The sequence below is a fragment of the Thunnus thynnus genome, chromosome 21 (genome assembly GCF_963924715.1).
Source record: "Thunnus thynnus chromosome 21, fThuThy2.1, whole genome shotgun sequence".
Taxonomy (NCBI): domain Eukaryota; kingdom Metazoa; phylum Chordata; class Actinopteri; order Scombriformes; family Scombridae; genus Thunnus; species Thunnus thynnus.
Window position 1 is genome coordinate 11,197,742 of NC_089537.1, and position 22,566 is coordinate 11,220,307.

Consider the following 22,566-nt stretch of genomic DNA (forward strand, 5'->3'; position numbering starts at 1 on the left):
TGACATTATACCGGCAAACAGCTACACCGCTCTTTCTAACCCTTATGCAAAACAGCTGCAGTTGTGTTGCTCCTTACTGTGTTTTGCTGCAGCTTGCCATGAAGACTCAGTGGTCTATGATTAAGACTATTTGTCATTCCTGTCCAGGAGAGAAGGATGCCCCCTCCCGTGCCAAAGAAGCCCCTGAAGGGCCACCCTGCCCTGGCTAGGGACCGCTCACTGGAGAGCTCTGAACGCCAGCGACTGGAGGCTCGCAAACGCCTGCTAGCTGCCAAACGTGCCGCATCGGTTCGGCAGAGCTCTGCTACAGAGAGTGCAGACAGTATCGAGATCTATATCCCCGAGGCTCAGACCAGACTATGAGACACGCAAACAAATGTACCTACACACATACCCAATACACTGTCCCATCCACAAAATAGCACTGAATGGTAAGGCTAGGGTGCTAACATAACATATTCACATTTTTTGCGGACCTCCCAGATCACTGTGGGGTCAGTCACGATGGAAGTTGTTTGAACAAGAAATGTACACTTATGGTATTTATTTATTTATTTATCTATCCCTCCCCTCATTTCCTTCTCCCAGCTTTGATGTAGCACTCCCTCCTCTCCCCAACTCCCAAAGAAGTATCTTACAAATCCCTTTTTTTTTTTTAAAGTGACTTGATATTACACACAGCAAGCCAGGTGTAGCACAGTGTTGAGGCTTCACGTTAATGTGTTTTTAGGTGTGGAGAATGAGGGGGGAAAAAAGGGAGGGAGCATGCGGAGTGTGTATGTATATACACGCAAACACACATAAGCTTATGGGAGTTGTATTTGATCCGAGCAGCTCAGATCAAACACATCAAATCAAATGGAGAGACCAGACCAGACCTATTGACTTATATTTCACATTTATTTATGCTGATTTTGTTTTTGTATTTTTCTTTTTAAATTCCCATAAGCTAACTCTGAAAATACCATAAGATGAAAAGTTTTTGATTTGTATAATGAGGTCAAACCTTATAATATAAAGTGTCCGTTAGTGACACAATCGGGCTTCTGTCTGAAAATGGGTCTTTCCAGTGGAAGGAGGCGGACCCTGTAGGAAAGGTCAAGAGGTCAGATTTTGCTCCTCCAGGTGAGGCAGGAGCAGATTTTGAAACTCTGGAAAGAGTGCGCTTCACTGAAAGAATCACTGTTCTTAAATGCCACAAACCTAATCTGTGTGTGTGAGTGAGAGACAGAGTGTGTGTATGTGTGTGTGTGTGTGTGTGTGTGTGTGTGTATGTTTGGATTCAGATGCTCATTTCAAAAGTGCTTCCTATTTTTCTAGGTCTAAAGGGTCCTAGTGGTCATTGATTATTAAAGTAGCGGTATCAATAAACTGTAAACAAACTACCCATCTTGTCTCATTGTAAGCTGAGCAAAACATGTTTGTATAAAGGACATATTATAACATATCATGCATGCTGACACAAGGTAACCAGTATTTTTGTCTTTTTTTAACAGATTTAATCCTTCCTCATGTTTCAAACTCTTCTGTGTCACAGAGTAAGCTAAAATACTGATATTTGGTACAATAATGGTAGTTGTACTATATTTTATTATGTCATTTTTAGACAAGAAAGGTTTATTGACAGTATTGAGACTACAGGACTGAAAGGGGACTATTTCTCCTCACTGTGTGTGCACTATCTCTGCCTCCAAATGAAGCAATTATTTGAAGGTCATACAAAAAAAAAATCCAATTTCTAATATTTTGTATTCATGTTTAATTTATTGATTAGAACAATGACTGTTTATTGACATTGTGATTATGATTATGCACTGACAACAAGGCCCTTATACTGTGTTTATGTTTTATTTATGTTGGCTCTTTAGCATGACAGGCACCGTTTTGTCTTTTCTGTTTCAGTGATCAGCCTTAATTTCTAATATGATAGTTGAGCACAACAGCAGTCTCAGGGGAAGATGTGAGTGTGTGTGTGTGTGTGTGTGTGTGTGTGTGTGTGTGTGTGTGTTTGTGAGAGAGACTGAGAGCAGAAGAGAGTGTGACTGACTTCATGTGACTGTGTGTGACCCATGGCTTTGTCTCTACTGTATATAACCCTAGTCATCAGAATAGGCCATGATCTGAAATAAGGGAAACAGTATCCACGCCATCTTTTGAATGATGTTCCTACTGAACATCTCTGCCCTAATTACTTCAATGTAACAAGGTATTTCTGTCAGCTGCTTGAATGTGGAGACAATCCTGAGCCGGTTTACCGTCACATAATAGTTTTGATAACAGAATAGCAGAACTTTATTTGAGTTGTCAAATTTTCTGTATTAATCTGACAAAGTTTTGTGCCATTGGATTAACCATAAGTAAGGATATATTCCTGCTAATCGTCCCTATTTAACGGCCACCTGATGTTTTCATTAAGAGAAGTTTGTTTGTGAAGGAACTCAAGTGATGAAGTAACCGTACAGTATGATTTGTATTTCCTTTAGTTGGTCAATATGAATTTTAGAGAGGATGCGTAAAAGTAATAATAGCTCAAACTTAATGCCATTTTATGTAGATGAAGGTCATTTTAGTATTTTTTACTTTGGAACTAGTATTTGAATTGAATTGTCTGTCAAATGATTGACTTCTTATTTATGTTTATTATATTAACATATCAATATAATACTCCTGGTATAGCAGGGAGTTAGAAACCAGAATGTTGGATTGTGGTTAAATGCTAAACTCAAAAAGACACTCCAGCAATCCTGGCAATTCTGATGCTTGTGATGTAGTTATATTAAGAAAAAAAAACCATTTAAATAAACATTTGTACATAAATGAATGTTTCCCTATGTAAATGTAAACTAAAAACCCAATCAAATAACATATTAAGCAGATATACATTTTGTAATTAATGTTATTACACTGTTGATGTTATGGCACGTGTATGAGCTCTTATCAGCATTAAAACAATATCATTGCCATAGTTTTGTTGTGTTCATTTCTTTCCCTTTTCCACATGTGTTTTCAATTGGAATGTAATTAAACAGATTACAAGGCCAGCATGGTGTGCTTTTAGGGCATTTCCCTTCCGCAGGGGCGGGTCCCCATAATTAGACAGCACTTTTGGCCTTGGCTTAGCCTCGACACTCCTGTACATGAAGCTTCTGGTGATTCGTCATTCACACATCAGTCATGCTGAGGGGAGGCGTGCTGACCTCAGTGGCCAGAGTTCAGGGGTGGGGTGGTGGGGGTTAAAAGAGGGGGTTGCGGAAGAGGGTGTCGTCTTTGTATGGCCTGGTCCTGGGTCAGTCTACCTTTCAGATGGCCCACCATGGTGGGCTACAACTGCCTGCTGGGTGCCTGGAGGTCTGTTTAAACCCTTATTAGTGATTACATCCCCCAGATTGGACACAACATCCGCCACAAGAGCTGTCACTTTTGACAGGCAACATCTGACAAAAGGTGACGAACCCAAAATGTATTCTGCACATGTGATGATGACCAGCAGGGGCAGGCTTTTAGGTGCAATAAAAATCATGATTTATTAAGTAATTACTTTGACATTGCCACTTAGATAACCAACTATCCTAACTGGTGGCAAAAAGAAGTATTTAGAGCCTTTTAAAAAGTAACAATAACGCAATATACTCCAAAAAGTCCTGTATTTTAAAAGTACACAATTATTATCAGCTAAATATATCAGAAGTAAAAGTACTCAATTCCCTTGTGAGTACAGATGCATTAATGTGTAAGTAGTATTTTACTGCTGTAGCTGATTGAGGAGACACTTATTGAAGAATTTGATACACTGTTTAATCTTTAACAATGCATCATATTTTATCATTTATAAGATGTTTGTTGGTTTTATATAGACTAACTATGGCTGTGAAATAAATGTACTGGAGTAAAAAGTGTTATATTTCCCCATGAAATGTAGTGGAATAAAAGTATAAAGTGGTGTGAAATAAAAACACATTTCAGTACTTGTGCTTCAGTAAACACACAAACTTACATTCCACCACTGGTCCCAACTGTGAGCTTGTTGTTATTAGCTGGTAAGTGAACATGGAGGATGTATTGTTAGATGTAATTTCTACTGATAAAAGTGTACGTTTTTATCCCTTTATAATTAGATTTTTGCTGTGCTCCAGAGAAGAACATGCAATAAATGGAAGGGTGGCTTTCTCTGCAAATATAAACAAATCCTGTTGAGGCCAGTGGAGTAGCTTCAGGATTGCAGCAGGACCAGAAGGGAACAGCTGTCTGCCTAGTCTTGAACGAGCCAGCATACTCAGTTGTAAGATGCCTTACATTGACTATTGAGACACAGACACACATAAAACCCTGTTGGCAAGAAACTGTTGACGTCTGCTGTTTGCCCGTGTTAATTTATGCAGGATTATGCTAATTGGCAGGAACTGTTGTAAACCTTTCACACACAGGAATGTCTCTGAATGCCTAACGGTAGCCTGTGGAAAGACATGAATGCTACACTATTTCTGTCATCCTGCACACCCTGTTTTTATTTACTGAACATTCTGACTCAATACACTGACCTACAAGATTACAGCCTGTATAAATGCACGTTAGAGATCGGTGATCCGCAGGAGGGAAAATACCAAATGATCAATTCTTAGATGTAGAAAAACAAAACTTTATTTGAATCCCATGTGACCCCTATTTGCCACAAACATTGCACAGTATGAAAAGAAATCACATCATTGGGCATCATGTCACATTTAACTATACACATGGTCCTATTATACATGAAAATGCTTTTTTGGTGATTTCAAAATGCTGTCTTTGTCAGGTTGTAAAACAGCAAATGCAGAAAAGACATCTGTAGTGTTTAATTTTCCAGTCCACTGGCCGTCGTTTTCGCTGAGTGATGGGATGAAGGCTCAGACTAAGAACCTGCTACATTGGTCATCTGTAATATCCCTTGGTGGGGAAAAAAAAAAGAGTTTAAAAAAAAAAAAAAGCATAGAGGTTTTTTTCTTTTAAAATAGCTAAAAGTAAAAGTAAATTACAAAATCAAAACTATACTCATGAAAACACATAACATTTACTACAGTAGTGAATAAGTTTGTCATAGATGCCAAGAGCAAAGTATGTTTAAGACACTGAGATGACCTTCCTCTGCCTCAGTGTGCAAACAAACGAGGCAGACCAATCATGAACTGATCTCTGAAATGTAAAACAGTAAACGTGTTTGGATGCGACCAATCTGTCTTATTGGTCTGTGAAGGAGGGTTGATTCTAGCTTTTGCTCCGGTCTCTAATATGATATACAGTATAATGGAAAGACATAAGACAGGCAGCATTTCTCTGATAACATTTTTGGTCCCTGTGTGCAAATAAGATACACATGTAGATACATACGCATGTATATGAAATGAATAAAGAACTTACAGCCAAGGCACCTCGATACAGTTTTTTTTTTTTCAATAAAAAATCATCCTCATCAATTTGATTGGTATACCAAAAATAGAAATGATCAGGCTTTCATGTGGATTTGTTCTCTGTTGCGTTCAGACAAGTCAGTGAACTCAGAGGAGTTCCATAGTCGAGACACAAAGTCAGTCTCTATTCCCTCCTCCTCTTCTTCTGTCACTTTCTCCTTCAGGAGACCAGCTGTTTGGCTTGCAGCTCCATCTCGGCGGCCCGTTTGAGGGCCACGTCCACCAGGAGCTGGAAGCCGCTGAAGTCTTGTGTGAGGTCTGGAGGGGTAGGGGGAGGGGTGTTGAAGAGCCCGCTGCGGGGACTCAGGTTGCCCTCCATGCCGGAGCTGCTGAGGATGGTGGTAGTGGTGGGGAGCGGCTGGCTGCCTGGCCCTTCATCCCGGCACCTGAGCAGCGCCTGAGCTTGTGCGGACTGCAACAGCTCAGCTGCCCTGTCAGAGTTCACTCCTGGCATGGAGGGTTGGGAGGCTGTCGGGCTGGCCTGCATGGCTGTGGTGACAGTGGTGTGACAGATGACAGATGGGCGGGTGGGCATGAGCCCTGGGGAGGGGGATGCGGAGGTGGGAGAGGGTATGGAGGGGGACACCGCCTTCCTCAGGACAACGGGCATGGCGGGTTCGAAGCTGGAGGGGTGGAGAACACGTTTGTCGTAGCTCTCCTCTGTACCTGCTGCGGGGCTGCTGTGTTTCGGGGACTGAGAGCTGTCAGAGAAGCTGTCGCCAGCCTTGCTACCTTTCCTGGATATGGTGAACTGGTTAGGGTCTTTGCCATCTTTCCTCAGCATCTCTGGGAGAAGTCGTCGCCGTGCATTAATGAACCAGTTGCACACCTGGAAAAGACAACAACAAAAATCCATGCTGTGAGAGAGTATTATCACATGCCTCACTTATGCTCTGCCATGCAATTAAAAAAAATCTGCTGGTACACTTATCACCAGGTGCAGTTTGCACCTGTGTTTTCAATAGAGAAATCAAAATGAGAGGGTAAACACATCTCCTAGCAAACAGATTTCACACCAGAGGGTGTCGATTTCACACCATTAGCATTTCAACACTACAGAAGTCACTCTAAGATTATGATCGCATCGGAGCAAGAGACTAAACATTAACTTTCAACAAAAAGTCTAGTTTAGAATTCTTAATCCTGTATTTAAAATAGCTTTCAATAAAATGTAATCTCCTTTGTCATAGCAGTAATCATGGTCATCTCTCTTCTTTTTTCCTCAGTCCTCCAGGCTAGTCGTAACTGGCTCAGCGAGGCTTGTAGCTCTAACTATGTAAATGACTCTGCATTGTTCCCAGACAGCTGGGATGGAAAGGGGCTGGAGGGAGGGAAATTCCTGTCCAAGTGCCTCAGCCAAGCCCACAGCACACAGGGAGTGAGTTTACTCACGTTGTCTCATGCACTTTTATGTTGCAACATCAAGCTGGTTTGGATGACCTTCAGTTCACTGTTTATGTGTCATGTTTTGTTTGCCATTTTGACAGGAAATGATTCAGTCACGCTGACATTTGCTTCCTCCTGACTTATACAGTCATCTGTTTACATTGTAAGGCTTTAGTGGTAGTAAAGACATAGGTAATCTTATCATCTCTGTTGTATTTATGTCCATACCTGCAGTGTGGAGAGCTGAGTCTGCTTGGAAAGGAGAGCTTTCTCCTGTTCGGAAGGGTAAGCATTATAACGGTGCTCGTACAACCAGTCCCTGAGGATTTGAACTGACTCCTTAGGCAGATTCCCCCGCCGTTTCCTCTTCCCGTTGCTCCCCGCGCTGGACGACAGATCCAGAGGGGCATCCACGCTGTCCTCGTCATCCGTCTCACTCCCCGACAGCATCATCAAACCTGCGCAGATGGGCGCAAAGTGAGAAAAAAAGACAGCGTATGAGAACAGGACAAAGAGGAAGGTGTATTCTCTTGTGTCAGCCACCCTTGTGTCAGTCTCCCAGCCGCTCTGCCGCAGCCGTTTACCAAATGAAAGCTGTCTGGGAGGCAGCTGATGTGTCAGAAGCAAGCTGTCAAGTTCAGCCATGTGATTCATATAAGGAGAGGGAGGGTGTGAGGAGGAGGAGGAGGAGGAGGAGGGAGAGAGGGAGAGAGGGAGGGATGGGGGGGGGAACGTCACAAAGGCTGGTCTGATGCTGTGTCAGTTATAAAACCTGCCTCGACAAATACACGCCAGGTCTACTGCACAGACTGAGCACACCTTGCATGCTTGGATAAGTAAAGTACACCAGGCTGACCACACAATCACTCTATAAAGGGAGGTTTTGTTTTGTAGAACAGCAGCAGTGTATATGCAAAGATCACAGAGTTGCTTTCTTTTTTGATTTAGCGTTTTAGGCATGTCTAATCAAAGTCAATCATGATCAAACAGGATTTGAGGCCTTTGAATTACTTTGAAATGTGAAGAGTCTTAGCCAAGACAAATAAACCTGCTTATAAACTGTTTGTAAAACCCACTTTGATCATATTTTTAGTCTGTTTTTTAACAAATTATGATGTAAAATGTCATAAACTGTGTGTTCAAATTGACACAAGTAATGAATATGTGGTCTTATGGAGAGAAAGATTAGCACTGAATCTTTTTTATTAGATACTGGTAGTTGCTCATTTGTTGTTTAGGTCACTGTTTACACCTGAACGCCAATAGCCTCACATGCAGGCAGCGCAGGCGCCATTAAGAAAACGCAGAAACAAGATCTTGAAGATATTTTATCCATAAACCTATGCAATCTGCTCCGGGGCAAAGTAGTGGGAAGCGAATAAGAAAGTTCCCAAGTCTGAGCAGCCAACAGGATGAGGTAATTACGTAGGCTGGAGAGAGGGGAAGGGGGAGGGGAGACCTGTTGCAAATCAGCGTCTCCAGACTAAACAAAAGAATCTAGGGCTGCGTGGTTCTTTGTATGCAATTCAAAAGTTTCTACTCGCAAACAGTGACTTCGCCATAAACCCCACTCCTTCCGAAATATCACAGTATAACAGGGAGGGCAGAAAGCACATTTTAAACCCATGAAGACATTGGTTTCGTAAGTTTAAACAACTTGTAAGGGCTTTTCTATTGTGTGTGTGCGCGATGCACCACGAGGTCCATGAATGTAACAAGGCAAACAGCAACTTCCCACAATGAGGTCAGGATGAACATTAGCCTAAATATGGATCGCGCTACACTTAGAAGGAGCTTAAACTGTTTCCTTTTCTTATAGGTAGTTAGAAAGATACAAAATATCGATTTATTTTACGGCGTGCAAACATGTAACACTTCAAACTCTTCAACTCGCAATAGTGGCCAAACTTTAACTTGTCGACTAGCCTCACTTTCTTTTGTCAAACTTCGACACAAACGTAGCGTTCGTCACTTAAAATTAGCCTTTACCCGAGCTAAAAAAGAAAGCGCTTAATTCAGCTTTGACGGTTTAAACGAGCCTCAAAAGTTAGCCTAATTAGACCGTGGCAAGACAAACAACACACATGGCGATACAGCTGCGTCTTTTTTGTGTCAAAACTCGAATAAAACGTATCTATAGTATCACAGGCTGTGAGCAAACCTATATATCGACTTTTGACATCGTGCCAGCACATGGCAGAAAAAGCCCCCTGTCATGTCTGGAAAGGAAACAATAGACTGCATGGTTTGCATATGAGGGAAACCGCTCTGTTAATCGTTCTCTGCGCTGTCTCTGTCTATCTTAACTAACAATTACTTATTTTTTCTCAAAAGCATCAAGCTTACCCTTTTTCGCCTTCATTTCCGTCCGAAAACGTCCACTTTTCCCTCGTCAAGCGCTGAAGAAAATTGTCTTCTTGTTGTAGTGCAGTGTTTTTCTTCTTTTCTCCAGATATCCCCAGCGTGTATCCGAATATCCGAAAATCCTTATTCATCAAAAATCGTTTCTTTTTCCTTTTTGGATTTTCTTTATCTTCTAGTCGTCCTTGTTTGGAGACTTGAGGGGTGTGTGTGAGGAGGAGGGGGGGTTACCTGAGATCTCTGCGTCCCTTCGGCTCAAAGCCCTTTTCTCATTGACTCTGTGTTTGATCCAGAAAACTGGGTGACAGCTATCTTTGACAGCTGCGTGACTCAACGCACAGAGATCCTCCCACCACCGTGGAGGGCAGAGGAAAAATCTCTGACATCAGCATGGCTTGTTCCACTGACATGGATACAGTCTCACTTAAAAAAAAAGAAAGAAAAAAGACAAGCTTTAACTGCTGCAGACCCCCTAACAAAGACAGATAAACATTAGCATCGTATAATATTAAATTATGATCCACAGAAAGGCGTGTGTTTTGGCGGGTTGTCCAAATGACAACAACAACAACAGGCTGGCAGGAGGCAGACTGCGGACCTCGTGGTAACAGCTCAACAAAATGAAAAATCACAATAATGCTACAGGCTATAACATGTTTTTTGTTTTGTTTTTTTCTGATAGGGACTTGAGGTGTATTTGTGTGCTTTTCGGTTGTAAGATTAATCACCTTCCTTATCGCATTTTTTTTTAAAAATCTCCTTTGGTGTATAAAAATCACCCAGGCTTATCTGTGGTATTTAATTTCTTTCTGTAATATTTTGTATGCTTATTAGTGGTTAACTTTATGGTATTAAAATATATATCGTATCACCATACTGTCTATTAGAGACCAGTGTTATGTTTATGGTTATACTAGCGACCGCTGTGTTTACTACTGCACCTTTTCCCTCCCATGCTGCCACTATAATAGCCCATCTGTTGTAGCCCTGGAACTGAATCGCGTTTTTGCTGTGATATTCGTGTCATTTTCTTTTAAAACTCATAATAATAAAACATTATCATTGCTCTATCGCGGAAATTCGGAAATATGCAATAATTCAGTATATTTTGTGTAGCCTACCGAGTGTACTACCAGTTGGAGGTTAGTGCACCAGTGCAGGTTACTAAAGACAACAGTGTGGTGAAGGAAACGATCAATGCCTTCATTTGTATGCGGTGCACAACCTTGCGACAGCTGCTGTAGCATCGTCTCTTTGCATGCATTTGTTCCACACAGGCGGTCATGACTCTCTGTGAAGCTAAATATCGCCTCCGTGTGTGTACCTGCGGTACTTTACGTCAATACTGCCATCACTCGTCAAACACGAGGTCGTCGGACTCCCTCTGGTGGTTAAACTGCTGTGCGGCAAGAGCTTAACATGAGGTAGAGTTTGTTTAAAAAAAAAATAAAAAAAAAAACAAATAAAAAAGAAGACAGAGAAGAAAATTAATTAATTAATTAAAAAAATTTAAAAGCAGAAAATATTTTATTACTCTCACATTTATATTAACACCCCACTTACCAACATAGAATAAACTACTGTAACACACAATCATCATAGCAAAATGTTAACTTACTTCTTCTCAAAACATTATTAGTTATGAAATTAATGTCATCTGAAAATAAACAGATTATTATTATTTTAGGGTCAAGGTTAACCCTTTCCCAGTACACCCCAAGAAGAGCAGTATTTAGGGTCGTCGATAGAGCATATGAGGAAATCTCTGTCTGTGCTGCTCATTCAAAATGACTGACAAAGTGCCCCAACTACCCCTGACAGTGTGTGAAACTTGAAATTAGGACCCACGGCAAACATGAACTCTGTAAATAGTTCCATCTATTAAAACTGCATCAGCAGATTTGGGTGCTTTTGACTGGGATCCCCCCAAAACCCCAATATATTGGTATTTTTTAAAAAGCACTAATTAAAACAGAAACAGAAAGCAATGATATGAAGTCATTAGGAACAAAGTGACTAACAAAGTTATGAAAAATTGGAATGATAGAATAAAGCACCTGTGAGATATGACAAAAAGTAGACCTCTGGGGTCTGTGGGGACCCCAGTCAGTAGGGTTAAGGTTAACCTTATGTCTGGCACAGAATTTTAGAGAAACCTTTGACCAGCAGAAATAACAATTCTATGAAAAATTGTAAAAGGATTGTTTAGAAACAGCACCGAAGGCCACATGTTAATATCTTAGTGCAGGAATTAAATAGCTTTAGTTTGTAAGTTAGCTGACTCCACTGAGGTAATATCTATGTTAAGCACTCGCAATCTTACTTAACACATGTTGTGTGACTCTGCGTCAACTGGGCAGGCTCAAACTGTCAGACAATGTATTAAAAATAGCAATATGTGCAAAGCAACGTATGCTATTACAAATATGTGTTAGTCAGTTGCAGTTCCTGTTAAATATTATGTCATCGACATTTCTTAAAGTCTAAAAACATCTTTGCAGAAAATTTAAATAAGTCTATTCGTTATTAATTATTTAATTTGAAAATCAGTAAGTTGTCACAGCCTTTTCCCTGAAGACCATACATTCTGTGAGTTTATGTTGGGTTTATTTTTTATAGTGTATTAAGGAGACCCAGCTAAATAATGCTAGATGTGTTTTTCATACTTCTCAAACCTCCCTAGTCCTCTCCTGCCATTGTCCAGCTTGAGTTTTTGGCTCTAATATTGTAAACAAGGAGTAAATGCCATTTTCTAAAGACTAACAGAACACTGTTTTTAGAGATGTCAGTCAACCACTTTGACTGTGACACATCAAATCCTTTAAATTGATCAGTCAGGAGTCAGGACCTGAAAGTGGAGAGTTGCGTCAAGCCGCCTATTGACAACAACAATAACGGAAATAAGGAGATTGTGCCTTCAAAATAAAGTCTAAATTATCACTTTTAAATTGGTATCAATATTTTATGTTGCATTTATTATTATTACTGCAGGCGACCAAGAGATGGAGATGCAGGGCTTGTTTTATTTTTATCATATTCAGATAGAAGGAGATAAAAACTTACATTTGAAAATTATCTGTTATTTAATTTTAGCAAGCATTGTTTAAAATTATGTCCAAGGCTGTTTTAGTGACTCTAAGCCAGAGTTGTAAAGACCACAACTTAATTATCACGTTCCTCCTAGCTATCAAACTTTATTAAGACTTTAAGATAGATCATCTCATTATTATGTGAGGAAAAAAAAGATTTTCTGGAAAGCCCCTTACAATTTTAGTGAGTGAGTCACAAACTCTGAACTTCAACCGTTTATTGAAATTATGCTCCCTTTCATAGAAGACAGGCCTATATTAAGTTGTGAGACGTTATAATAATAACAATCAGCACAAGGACAAGGACAGATAGAGGAAGATGGGGGAAGATTCCTCCCCGGAGCAATCTGTGTGTATGAAAGGAAGGCAAACACAGAAAAACATTTTGGTAGTCCAGTTAGGAGATTCATGTGAGGAACCATTCATACCCCCCCTAGTGGTTTGGGGCAAAACGCCCTGGGGCATCTTCCCCAAACTCCCACTCCCATATTTTTCATTGCAGTCTGATTTTTGTCGATGTTGAAAAATGAATAAAAGATACAAGACATTACATCATATTTTAATGAAAGAACAGAAAATCAACTCATTCTCTGTTAATGCTACAAGTTTATTTGCTGTTAGCAAAACCTAAGCTAACTACAGTTAGCATTCAGATAAAAAAATATATGATTAGTGGAGAATATAACTACAATCTACAATAATTTAGTCACTGACCTGTCTTCAAAACGTAGAAATGTTGAAAAATTGAAAAACTATTTTTCTTTGTTTAGGGCCTAAATCCTTTAAAGCTAAACCTCATGAAAATTGCAGATTTAAATAAACTTGGCCTTTATGGAAAAGATGTTACTTTACTCAATATAAGAGAGAAATAATTAAAAGCAAATGATGAGATAGTATACATTATGTTAATTACAAAGTCTGTAGATACGTAAAATCAAATTTATTAGAGGGGGCATCTTACCCCAGATGGGGTGAGGTGTCTTGCCTCAGCAGTGGGGTAAGATGCCCCTTTTGCTTTTTTTTTTTGTAAATGCTATAAAAGCTATATTTAATACTCTACCAACCTATTACCCAACAAACTATGTTCTTAAGGGGGGCATCTTCCCTTAGGCCTACAGACTGAGAACTTTCAAAAAGAGACAACAAATACTCCATTGATACAGTACACAGCATGCTTTTGATTATGATGATTCAATCATTCAAACCTTTTATTTATACAGAATAGGCCATTCAGAGCAAGCTCTCTTTTTCGAGGATGCCCTGATTACAGTACAAATATAAAATATAAGAAACAATAATCGCCAAATATAAAGAGTAAAATCAACAGATAAGCTATATAAAATATAAGAAACAATAAAAGTTATATATAAAAGCACATAATATGAAACATATTAAAGTAGTAAAAGCAACATATGCATATGAAAGTTAAAGCTCAATTAAAACACGCATTCACACTGCCCTATGTCAGCTAAAAGAGATTTAAAATGATTAAAAGGATTAGCTCGTCTAATTTTATTGTCTCCTGCAAGTTGTTCCACTTGTGTGGAGCGTAATATTTAAAAGCCAATTTCCCAATCTCAGTGCTAACACGTTGATTTTCAAGGACCAAATAGTCTTGGGACCTAGTGCAGTGTGAAATTGAACTAAAATTAATAAGACATGTCAGGTACCCAGGAAGTTTGCCAAGGAGAGCTAAACAGGAGACAGTGCTGTTCTCTTCTCACTGCCAAAAATTATAATCAGTTATAGATGAATGATTTATTCTGGATGGATTTATGTGCTCACAAGTTCATGTCAAGCTTACTTCTTATGTAAAAATGCATATACACAGTACAGTAAGAGCTGGATCACAGGTAATGTTTTGATGTTGTGTCCATTTTTATCTTGAAAGCAGTTAAACGGAAACTGTGTGGCTATAATTTAGTCAGGCTTGACACTGTTGCAGCGGGTAGAGTCTTGTTACAGTTTTTGGTCTAAAATTAGGGAGGCACCCCAACTGCAAATGACGCAAGAAGGCTAAACTGGACCGTCTACACGGCTGTGTGTCAATGGTAACAGCACTCAGGACCATGGAAACGTCCTCTACAACTTTACTGTTGTTGATGACATGGAGGGTATTTTTAGCGGTTGTTGTCATCTTGCCGTAACAGCCCGGTGTCGTTCGGTATAAAGGACTCTGTCAAAATGCAGCTGTACAACAGTGTGCTCACACACTATCCGAGGTCGTCCCGCAAAGTTACGATAACTTTATCGACCGGATCTGAGCGTTTGAACGGGACAACAGCGAGTCCCCCCCAGGCTGATAAAGCAGGACTTACACAAGCAGACACAACTCCAACGACAAACGGGAATCCAGTGAGAGAGACTGCTTCTTCCGCAAACATGCCTGCCTTTTCATGTTACGAAGCTTCATCAATGAGGCCAATTTACTTCACGTCGACTGCTGAGATACTAATACGCAGACCCGATGGAGTGGAGAGGTCACTTCCTGTCCATATCATGAGGGAGTCCAAATCCAAACCACCGTCCCCAAATTCTCATGATGGTGAAAGTATCATCTGTAATGACTCTGATGTGTTAGTGGACTTGATGGATGGACTGAGAAATGAGACAGATGAGCTTTTCCCTGACTGCCCAGAGCTGGTTGGAAACCATGTTTTGATCAGTAACAACATCTGTGGACCCAGAGTAGAAGAATATAAAAGAGTGGTGGGAAATTCAAGTGAAGATGGAACAGTTTCGGTGACAAATGCCCCCTTCAGAAGCAATGGATGGGCCTCAATACATGAAGAGGAGCCAATCCCCTCTGGGGCAGCTCAGCTTGAAAACCTCATAAAGGAAGATTTTAGTGATCTGAGCAGTGGCAACGCAGCTTCACAGTCAGATAAAAGAAGGGCCTTTGAGCTCAGTGTCCTGCAGGAGTCTCCTCCACAGAGAGGCCCAGAGAGAGCGGATATCAATGATAAAGTCACACGGTACCTGGCTGAAGTAGAGAAACAAAACAAGTACCTCCAGGACAGGCACAAATACAGGTACCACATCATTCCAGACGGCAACTGTCTGTACAGAGCTGTGTGCAAAGCCACGTTCGGGGACCAGGCGAGGCACGGGGAGCTGAGGGAGCAGACGGTGCACCACATCGCTGACCACTTGGATGAGTTCAACCCAATCATTGAAGGGGATGTAGGGGAGTTCCTAATCAACGCAGCGCAGGATGGTGCCTGGGCCGGATACCCCGAGCTTCTCGCCATGAGCCAGATGCTGAGCGTCAACATCCACCTTACAACAGGGGGGAGCTTGGAGAGCCCCACCGTCTCCACAATGGTGCACTATCTCGGGGAGGAGGATGTCTCCAAACCGGCTATCTGGTTGAGTTGGCTCAGCAATGGTCACTATGACGTCCTCCTGGATAAGAGTCTCCCCAATCCGGAGTATGAAGACTGGTGCAGACACTCACAGATGCAAAGGAAACGGGATGAGGAACTGGCAAAGTCAATGGCGGCCTCTTTATCCAAAATGTACATTGAAAAAAATGGTTGTGTGTGAAAGAAATAACGTTGAGAATTTAAGGATTTCCACTCTTACAGGAGAGTGCAGAACTGTGGACTCTGCTTGGTTTCTACATGCTTTAAATTATTTTTTTTACAAGATTTATATCGTGAGAGAATGGAAGTGCAGTGCACAGACAGTACTTTGGTTTTTGTACTTACCAACATTGCCAAATTAGTGGCAGTTGTCTCTGAAAGTGTTTGAAAATGTGTGAGCCTGTTCTTGATAGTTTGGGTTATGTTGATATGAGTGGAATACTTAAACGCTGTTCATATATTGTACATTTAAGTGCTTTTGAGTATATTTATTTGCCTTTTATCGGCAGAGCAGTTGATTTTCTATTATGCCTATGCCTTGTAGTCTGTCGCCAAATATTTTCAAATACAGAGGAACTTGGTTTGCAGTTTTTTCGCCATAGCTACATTATTTAATATCTGTCTAGCTACTCTCTTTTGCACATATCTGACAGTAAGTCCAGAGAGTTTTGATTTAAGTCTGTTAGAACATTTTTTTCTATTATTCCAGTTCTGTTTGACAAATTGTTTCAAATAAAGTTTTTAAGAAACCTGATTTGTGATGACTTCATATTTAGTTTACAGACTAATTGCTTGATTATCTCTCTCTTGGCTACACTCCTTGGGTGCAGAATTGCACATAAGCTTAATGGGATTAATCCATTAAATTGCTTCTAGGCAGGCTGGATGGGGTGATGTTTGCTGCAGTCATCCACCAGCGCCTGCTGTCCAAAAGTGAAAAGTGATGTTTGGAATTTATTACTTGCAGTGACCGTGGAGCCTGCAGCCTCTCATTCAGGTCAGGGTGCAGAATTCAGGGTATTAAGTGACTGTGGTCACAATGCACAGAGCACAAGGGACATTGTGTCAAAACTGTATGGACGCTATGCACTGTCAAAATGTACTTTATACAGAATGAGAAGGTGTATCCAAACTTTTGACTAGCACTGTAGTTTAAAAAAGTGCACTGTTGTTTTTGCCTTTATTCTTTTGTACTTAAATTATTTTTTAATGGAAAGAACCTCCATTGCCCACGACCGTTATGCTATAAATGTCAGACTGCTGCCTCTAAGAGTGAATTATGTTTTCCCAATTGGGAACAAGAACATGGGATAATATTCAACTGAGTACAGTTTGAATTATTTTCCTTATTATGAGATATTTACACTGTTTTGTGTTTGACATTTCTTTTTTGTGTGTTTTGTGAACCTTTGACACAATATTTTCATGTAAAAATGATGAAAAACACAATTTGAAATTTTTCACGTTTGACATCTGTCTTTGGCCCATATAATATAATACCCAATATTATTAAGAAAATTGTGAGTCAAAAGACACAGGAAGAAGAAACACAGTCCAAGAAATGTTAAAAAGTTTGTGAGTGAGCAAATTAACTTTCTTAAGAAAAACAAGAAGAAAAAGGCAAAGCCTAACACATGAAAACACTGAAAATACATTTAAAAACGTTTTAAACTCAGTTACAGAGGGTGGAAACAACATAATGATTGCCAGTGGAATTCACGACAGTAGCGCCCATTTGGGACTGCCACAGAGGAACTGAGCTCTGTTGGAACATTTTAATCTGTATATGTCATTACTGATGAAGCAGTAGTTTGTACTGCAGTTGTATTAAGCTGCACTTCACAGTGTTTTGTCCACACACTGTGTGACGCTATCAAGGATGCCTTGCTTCCTGCTCACGTTCACTCTTCTTCCATTAGGTGGCATTCTAGGCCCCCATATATACACTTTGACTAAGTAATTATTAAAGGAATGTGTACTTCTGTTTTCAAACTGGTTACAAAGTGGGATAATCGAACCTACTGCGGCGAGTGTGTGAAACTCTGACTTAAAAAAAAGTGAGATGTTTCACAAAAACGATGGAAAAGCCAAACTAGAGTGGAATATTGTTTTAGAAAGTTTGAATTAAACATTTAGTAAATTGCCATTTTTCATATATTGATGTAAAACCGACAACTTTGTTTCAGCGTGCAAACGGGCTCTGAGCAAATTGTGGCTCCACAATTATGCTAAAATTTAACATCAACATATTTGTACAGCCTCCTACTTTATCATCGGCCCATTATGTATCTTTTTTCCCCGAAAGCTTTACAGTGATGACGTAACTCTGCAGTCATGTGGACATTAGGAGAGAAAAAAAAAAAGTTTTATCTTTTTTAATGCGGGAGGAGGGATGGTGCGTCTCCCTGCGCCAGTTTGTCTCCTGTATGGACCATCAGGCTCCAGAGCAGAGGTGATAGTGGACCGGTTGGGCTGCTTCACCGCAGTACTGGCACACAGTCAGCACAGAGAAACAGAGAAGGGGGCAGAGAGAAAGTCAACAGACGCTCCCCCTCCGGTGTATGTGTGTGTGTAGTGTGTCTGAGAAGGATTCCCACGCGTCACACTGGACTGGGACGCGGGCACCTCGACGCACTTCTGCCCAGTTCAGCGTGCTCGGAAGTTAACGGAGAACATCAACCCAGTCTGGTGGTCGTGTGGCTCTGACCTGTAGGCTATCGGACATGTCGGGACACCGGGTACAGTTCGCAGACCTTCCTCCGAGTGATCACAAAGGAAGTCCCAAATTTCACAGTAAGGAAAATTATTGAGTTGCTCAATCTCTCTCTCTTCTGACCTTGATTTAACTCTATAAGACTAACGTATGTGTGAAAACTTCAAGTTTTTTTTGGTTTATTTCAGGGTTTGGCTTATCCTCTTTCTCTGCCAAGAATTTGATAGTAAGATTTTTCTGTATTCATATACAGAGTAGGAGCCAAAACAGTTACTTTCACATAAGAATCCTCAATGAGAAATATTATTTTCCACCTTTTATTCTTTAATATATGACGTATTGTAGCCACATAATTATGTCATCCACATGACACCTCAGATTTAACTTCTCTACATGAAAAACATACATTTTATCTACTGAAAAATGTTCCTGCTACCTAAAGCTAAGTTTTTGTAGATTTCCCTTGTCATGACATCCATTTTTTTAAGCAAAACTTTTATTTTCGGTTTGATATCTGTGAGAAAATGTCAAGATTGCTGCACCCCATATTTCTGCTGCTGTGTTGCTGATCATACTACATGTGCTATATGTTTCTTATATGTAGCTGGTCACCTCTTCTCGGCTTAAGAGGTTAACCTGTGATCCACTGTGCATGGGCATCAGTGGTATGATCCCATTGAGCTACATGTGAGACAGTCAATACACTTATATGAAGTGGCAGTTGCCCTTTACGTGTCGCTGCTAACTTTTTCTCCTCAGGTTTCGTCAGTGACTCTAACACTTCTTATGCTCTGTCTTAGTAAGGTGACGCTCACCTTGAGACGCATTTACTGACCACTTCACTGCATGCTACAGGCTTAAAGTCCCCTTAAGTAAAACACGTTAATGGCAATAGAGTAAGATTACATCTAGGGACAAGTGGATGGGTTAAAGATGTGCTTCTGCTTGTATGTGAGGTTCGACGGTGTCAGCTGTCCCTGTCTCTGCTGCTCTGTGCTGCAGTGTATGCACAACAGCATGAGACACAGAGAAGCTGAGCTCATCTCCATGGTGACAGGTTGAATGACAGGACACGTGAGGAAGGACGCAATGGAAAATTGCCAGTTTGCTGCAAAGCCCCCCAGAGGGGTGCATCAACAGTACACTCTGGTGCTAATGACGGCGCATGTGCACGTTTGTCACGGATTTGCAAAAATATTTCTACAATAGCAGCTGTTCTGGCAGTTTGTGTTTTTGTGTTTTGTCACAGCTGGTTAGTAACATGCATGTGGGTAAGCAGGTTGAAAAGTGCTGATGTTGTGTGCAGGTTAAGCTCAGGTTGTACGCAGGGTGTGCTGGGTTGATGTGTCGAAGGACAGATCAGCCGCTTCAGCAGCAAACCACACAATCTGACTCAGCCTATCTGTTTCTCCTGCCGTCCAGAGGCAGGTGACAGTGGGGTCAAGTTTCAATCTCCTTTCTTTCTCTCTCTGTGATGTACACAGACACTCATAAACACACACACATTCTACACTCACATGCACAACTTCACATACATTCTTGGTTCAAGGCCAGCTGCTGGACTTATTGTCCTGGCGTATACATCTCACCAAGTTTTAATACTCATTCACTCATCAAATTAGCAACACGAAATACAAAATAGCACCTGAATAGTAGGAGAACAGTAGCTCAACCATCACTCCATTCATTTTCAAGCTCCTCTAACAGCTAATCTTGGCATCACCTTGAGGGAATATTGACAAAAGATGTGAGTGGTGTATTTGTCAAAAGAGGAAAGCCGGTGCTGATGGAATGTGATGGTGGTACTGTTCAATTTACATGAGTTAAAGCAGGAAGCTGCAGTGTCTACTGCAGTTTTTTGTGATACATGATCATTATTGTGGTGTTTCCACACTTTACTTGTATCTCAAACAGTGAGCAGTACTGTTACATCTCTTTCTTTGGGTTAATTCTTATTGATAAAGTTTGCATTTTTATCCACGACACGATCCTTTCTGTCTGTTAGCCACGGTAACTGTGGCTGCTCAAGATAACTACCAACTTGTTCACCATTTCCCTCACTGTTGTTGCTGCTGTTGTACTGTTCTGTGTGCTTTTTTCCCAGGTAAGCCCTACGAAGTAAATGTTAAGTGTAACATTATATGAAAGTGTGACAGATAATTACATACTTTAACCTTTATCCCCTCTTTCTCTCTGCATGCAAAGCTGTTGTTGTAGAATTACACAAAGAAAGAAGTTGTAAGTAATAGTGTCACACCTAGCCTCTTAATTACTGCTACATGGAAGTACCACCATCACATCTGTGAAAGGTTGACAGATGTATGCCAGCACCTTTGAAAACAAATATAATATAACAAATATATCCAGTCTGGATGTTTTGAAAACCTCTGTTTTCGTGGGTGGGAAACACCGATTTAGTGAGGATTAGACGAGAGACAAAGAGAAAGGTCAGATCGTTGGGACATAATTATTATTGTTGATTAAGGGTCAACATTACATCATACTGTACGTATGAGACATTTGACTGTGTCTAGTATTACCTGAAAAGTAACTGTAACTGAAACTTTCTTCAACCTTGCACATGTAATGTGGATTATGCTAATAGTATTGCAGGTGTTGCCAACATCATTGCAGGCAGTGTCCTTTAGATTTTAGATTTAGATAGTAATTGCAATTAGTCTTTGATCATCCTTTTACAGGGGTGAATATAACCTTCGTTATACACACACACACACATACATGAACGCTCTTTGCTTCGAGAATGGCTGTCTGTTGAGCTGTGCTTTCAATGAGTAAAACAGTGATATGTCTTTCTGCAAGCTGCTCTACATCCTGGACAGCTGCACTCTCAGCCACAATATTTGTCATCTCAAGTTTCCAAGAATGTTTGAAGATTATGTCAACAGTTTCTGAGGAAAAGATATGCGGTCGTGATTGGGTGGCTGAATGAAGCTTATGACGTCTCTTTTCCCATCAGTCTGGTTGCCATTCACATGAAGAGAGGGGTGGGGGGCTTTAACATCCAACTCAATCACTGAGTTGATCTTCGCAACGATCCGCTCAAAGCCTTGCTTGGTTTGCTCTTTGCCAAGAAGCTGTGTTAACCAATGCTGCTTGCTGTAGCTCATTCCTTAAGTCTTTTCCAATTAACTCAAGTCTGTCATGTCTGTTTGTCCACCAAGCCAGTTTGATTACACATACTTGTGTTGAGGTCAAATTTTCTGTCACTTTTTCAGACTAGCCATCTGCTTCTACTGTAGTCTGTGGGATATCCATGGATTAGAAATATTAATGATTTATAATGCCATTTAGAACTAGATATGATGACAATTTGGTGATTGCAGCAAGTAGAGCTACGACGATTAGCCGATTAATTTATTAGTCGGTCGACAGAAATTAAATCGGCAACTATTTTGATGATTGAAGCATTGTCTTAGTAATTTTTTTAAGCAAATGTGGCTCAACATGGTGGATTTATTCCTCAAATGTGCTTTTCTTTGTCATACATTATAGTAAACTGAATATCTTTGGGTTTCGGGCTGTTGTTCAGACAAAATAAGACATTTAAAGGTGCAACTTGTGACTGAGAAATCTGACATTTTATAGACAAATCAATTTATTAATTCATAGAGAAAATAATCAACAGATTAATTGATAATGAAAATAGTTAGTTGCAGTAAAAATTGAAATGAATAAGTAGGACATAATACACAGTAGTAAAAGGATTTAGAGAAATATAAAAGCACATCGGACTTGGAAATGTGACTTTCAGGTAATAATTTGTTAATTGAATATACAGAATTATATGGAAAGAAGAAGAATATGGCATGAAAAGAACATATCTGCAAAGATTAAAGCTAAAGTATGTAATGTTCTCAGTTTAGTATAATGTTACCATATGTTGAAACACCTACACATTTACTGTGGTTAAGTGGTGTTTAGAAATATTGACTGGTTGTGTCAGGTCACACTTCCAGTATTGACATACCTTAACACTGCTGTAAATAAGATAATTGCATTCATGTTATCAATAATGGCAATATCATCACTGCATACCAACAACACTCAGTCAGGTAAACAACTTCTCATGCTGAAGTTACAGATTGCACCTTTAAATGAACACAGCAGAATAACTCACATGTCTATTATAAAGATATTAGCATATTCAAATGCAGTACCTTGCCTGACCATACTTTAATAAGATCTAA

General features: G+C 40.2%; 4 protein-coding genes across 20 annotated transcripts in view; 3 read left to right on the forward strand and 1 right to left on the reverse strand.

Moving 5' to 3' along the window:
- dlgap1b (discs, large (Drosophila) homolog-associated protein 1b) overlaps positions 1-2,967 on the forward strand; it is a 106,481-nt gene extending 103,514 nt beyond the window's left edge. The window contains 1 exon segment of the mRNA XM_067577453.1: positions 148-2,967. Coding sequence (XP_067433554.1) covers positions 148-363 — 216 coding nt within the window. The 3' untranslated portion in view covers positions 364-2,967.
- Positions 2,968-4,620: 1,653 nt separating this feature from the next.
- On the reverse strand, positions 4,621-9,620 carry tgif1 (TGFB-induced factor homeobox 1). Its single transcript, XM_067578305.1, has 3 exons — positions 9,177-9,620; positions 7,059-7,288; positions 4,621-6,273 (listed from the first exon to the last, which is right to left on the reverse strand). Exons 1-3 carry the CDS (start codon positions 9,190-9,192, stop codon positions 5,605-5,607), a joined length of 915 nt encoding a protein of 304 aa, XP_067434406.1. The 5' UTR covers positions 9,193-9,620; the 3' UTR covers positions 4,621-5,604.
- A 4,606-nt stretch (positions 9,621-14,226) lies between these two features.
- LOC137173450 (OTU domain-containing protein 1) lies at positions 14,227-16,399 on the forward strand. The gene has a single exon (XM_067578298.1). The coding sequence runs from the start codon at positions 14,465-14,467 to the stop codon at positions 15,824-15,826; it is 1,362 nt and encodes a 453-aa protein (XP_067434399.1). The 5' UTR covers positions 14,227-14,464; the 3' UTR covers positions 15,827-16,399.
- A 1,648-nt stretch (positions 16,400-18,047) lies between these two features.
- The window catches only part of si:ch211-285f17.1 (sickle tail protein homolog), a 113,805-nt gene continuing 109,286 nt past the window's right edge, over positions 18,048-22,566 (forward strand). For 4 of the 17 annotated variants that reach the window (XM_067578263.1, XM_067578264.1, XM_067578270.1 and 1 more), the window contains exon 1: positions 18,051-18,438. In XM_067578263.1, coding sequence (XP_067434364.1) covers positions 18,369-18,438 — 70 coding nt within the window. In that variant the 5' untranslated portion in view covers positions 18,051-18,368. Of the gene's footprint in view, positions 18,439-22,566 lie in introns of all 17 variants that reach the window. The other 13 variants (XM_067578265.1, XM_067578266.1, XM_067578284.1 and 10 more) reach the window with 8 other exon arrangements.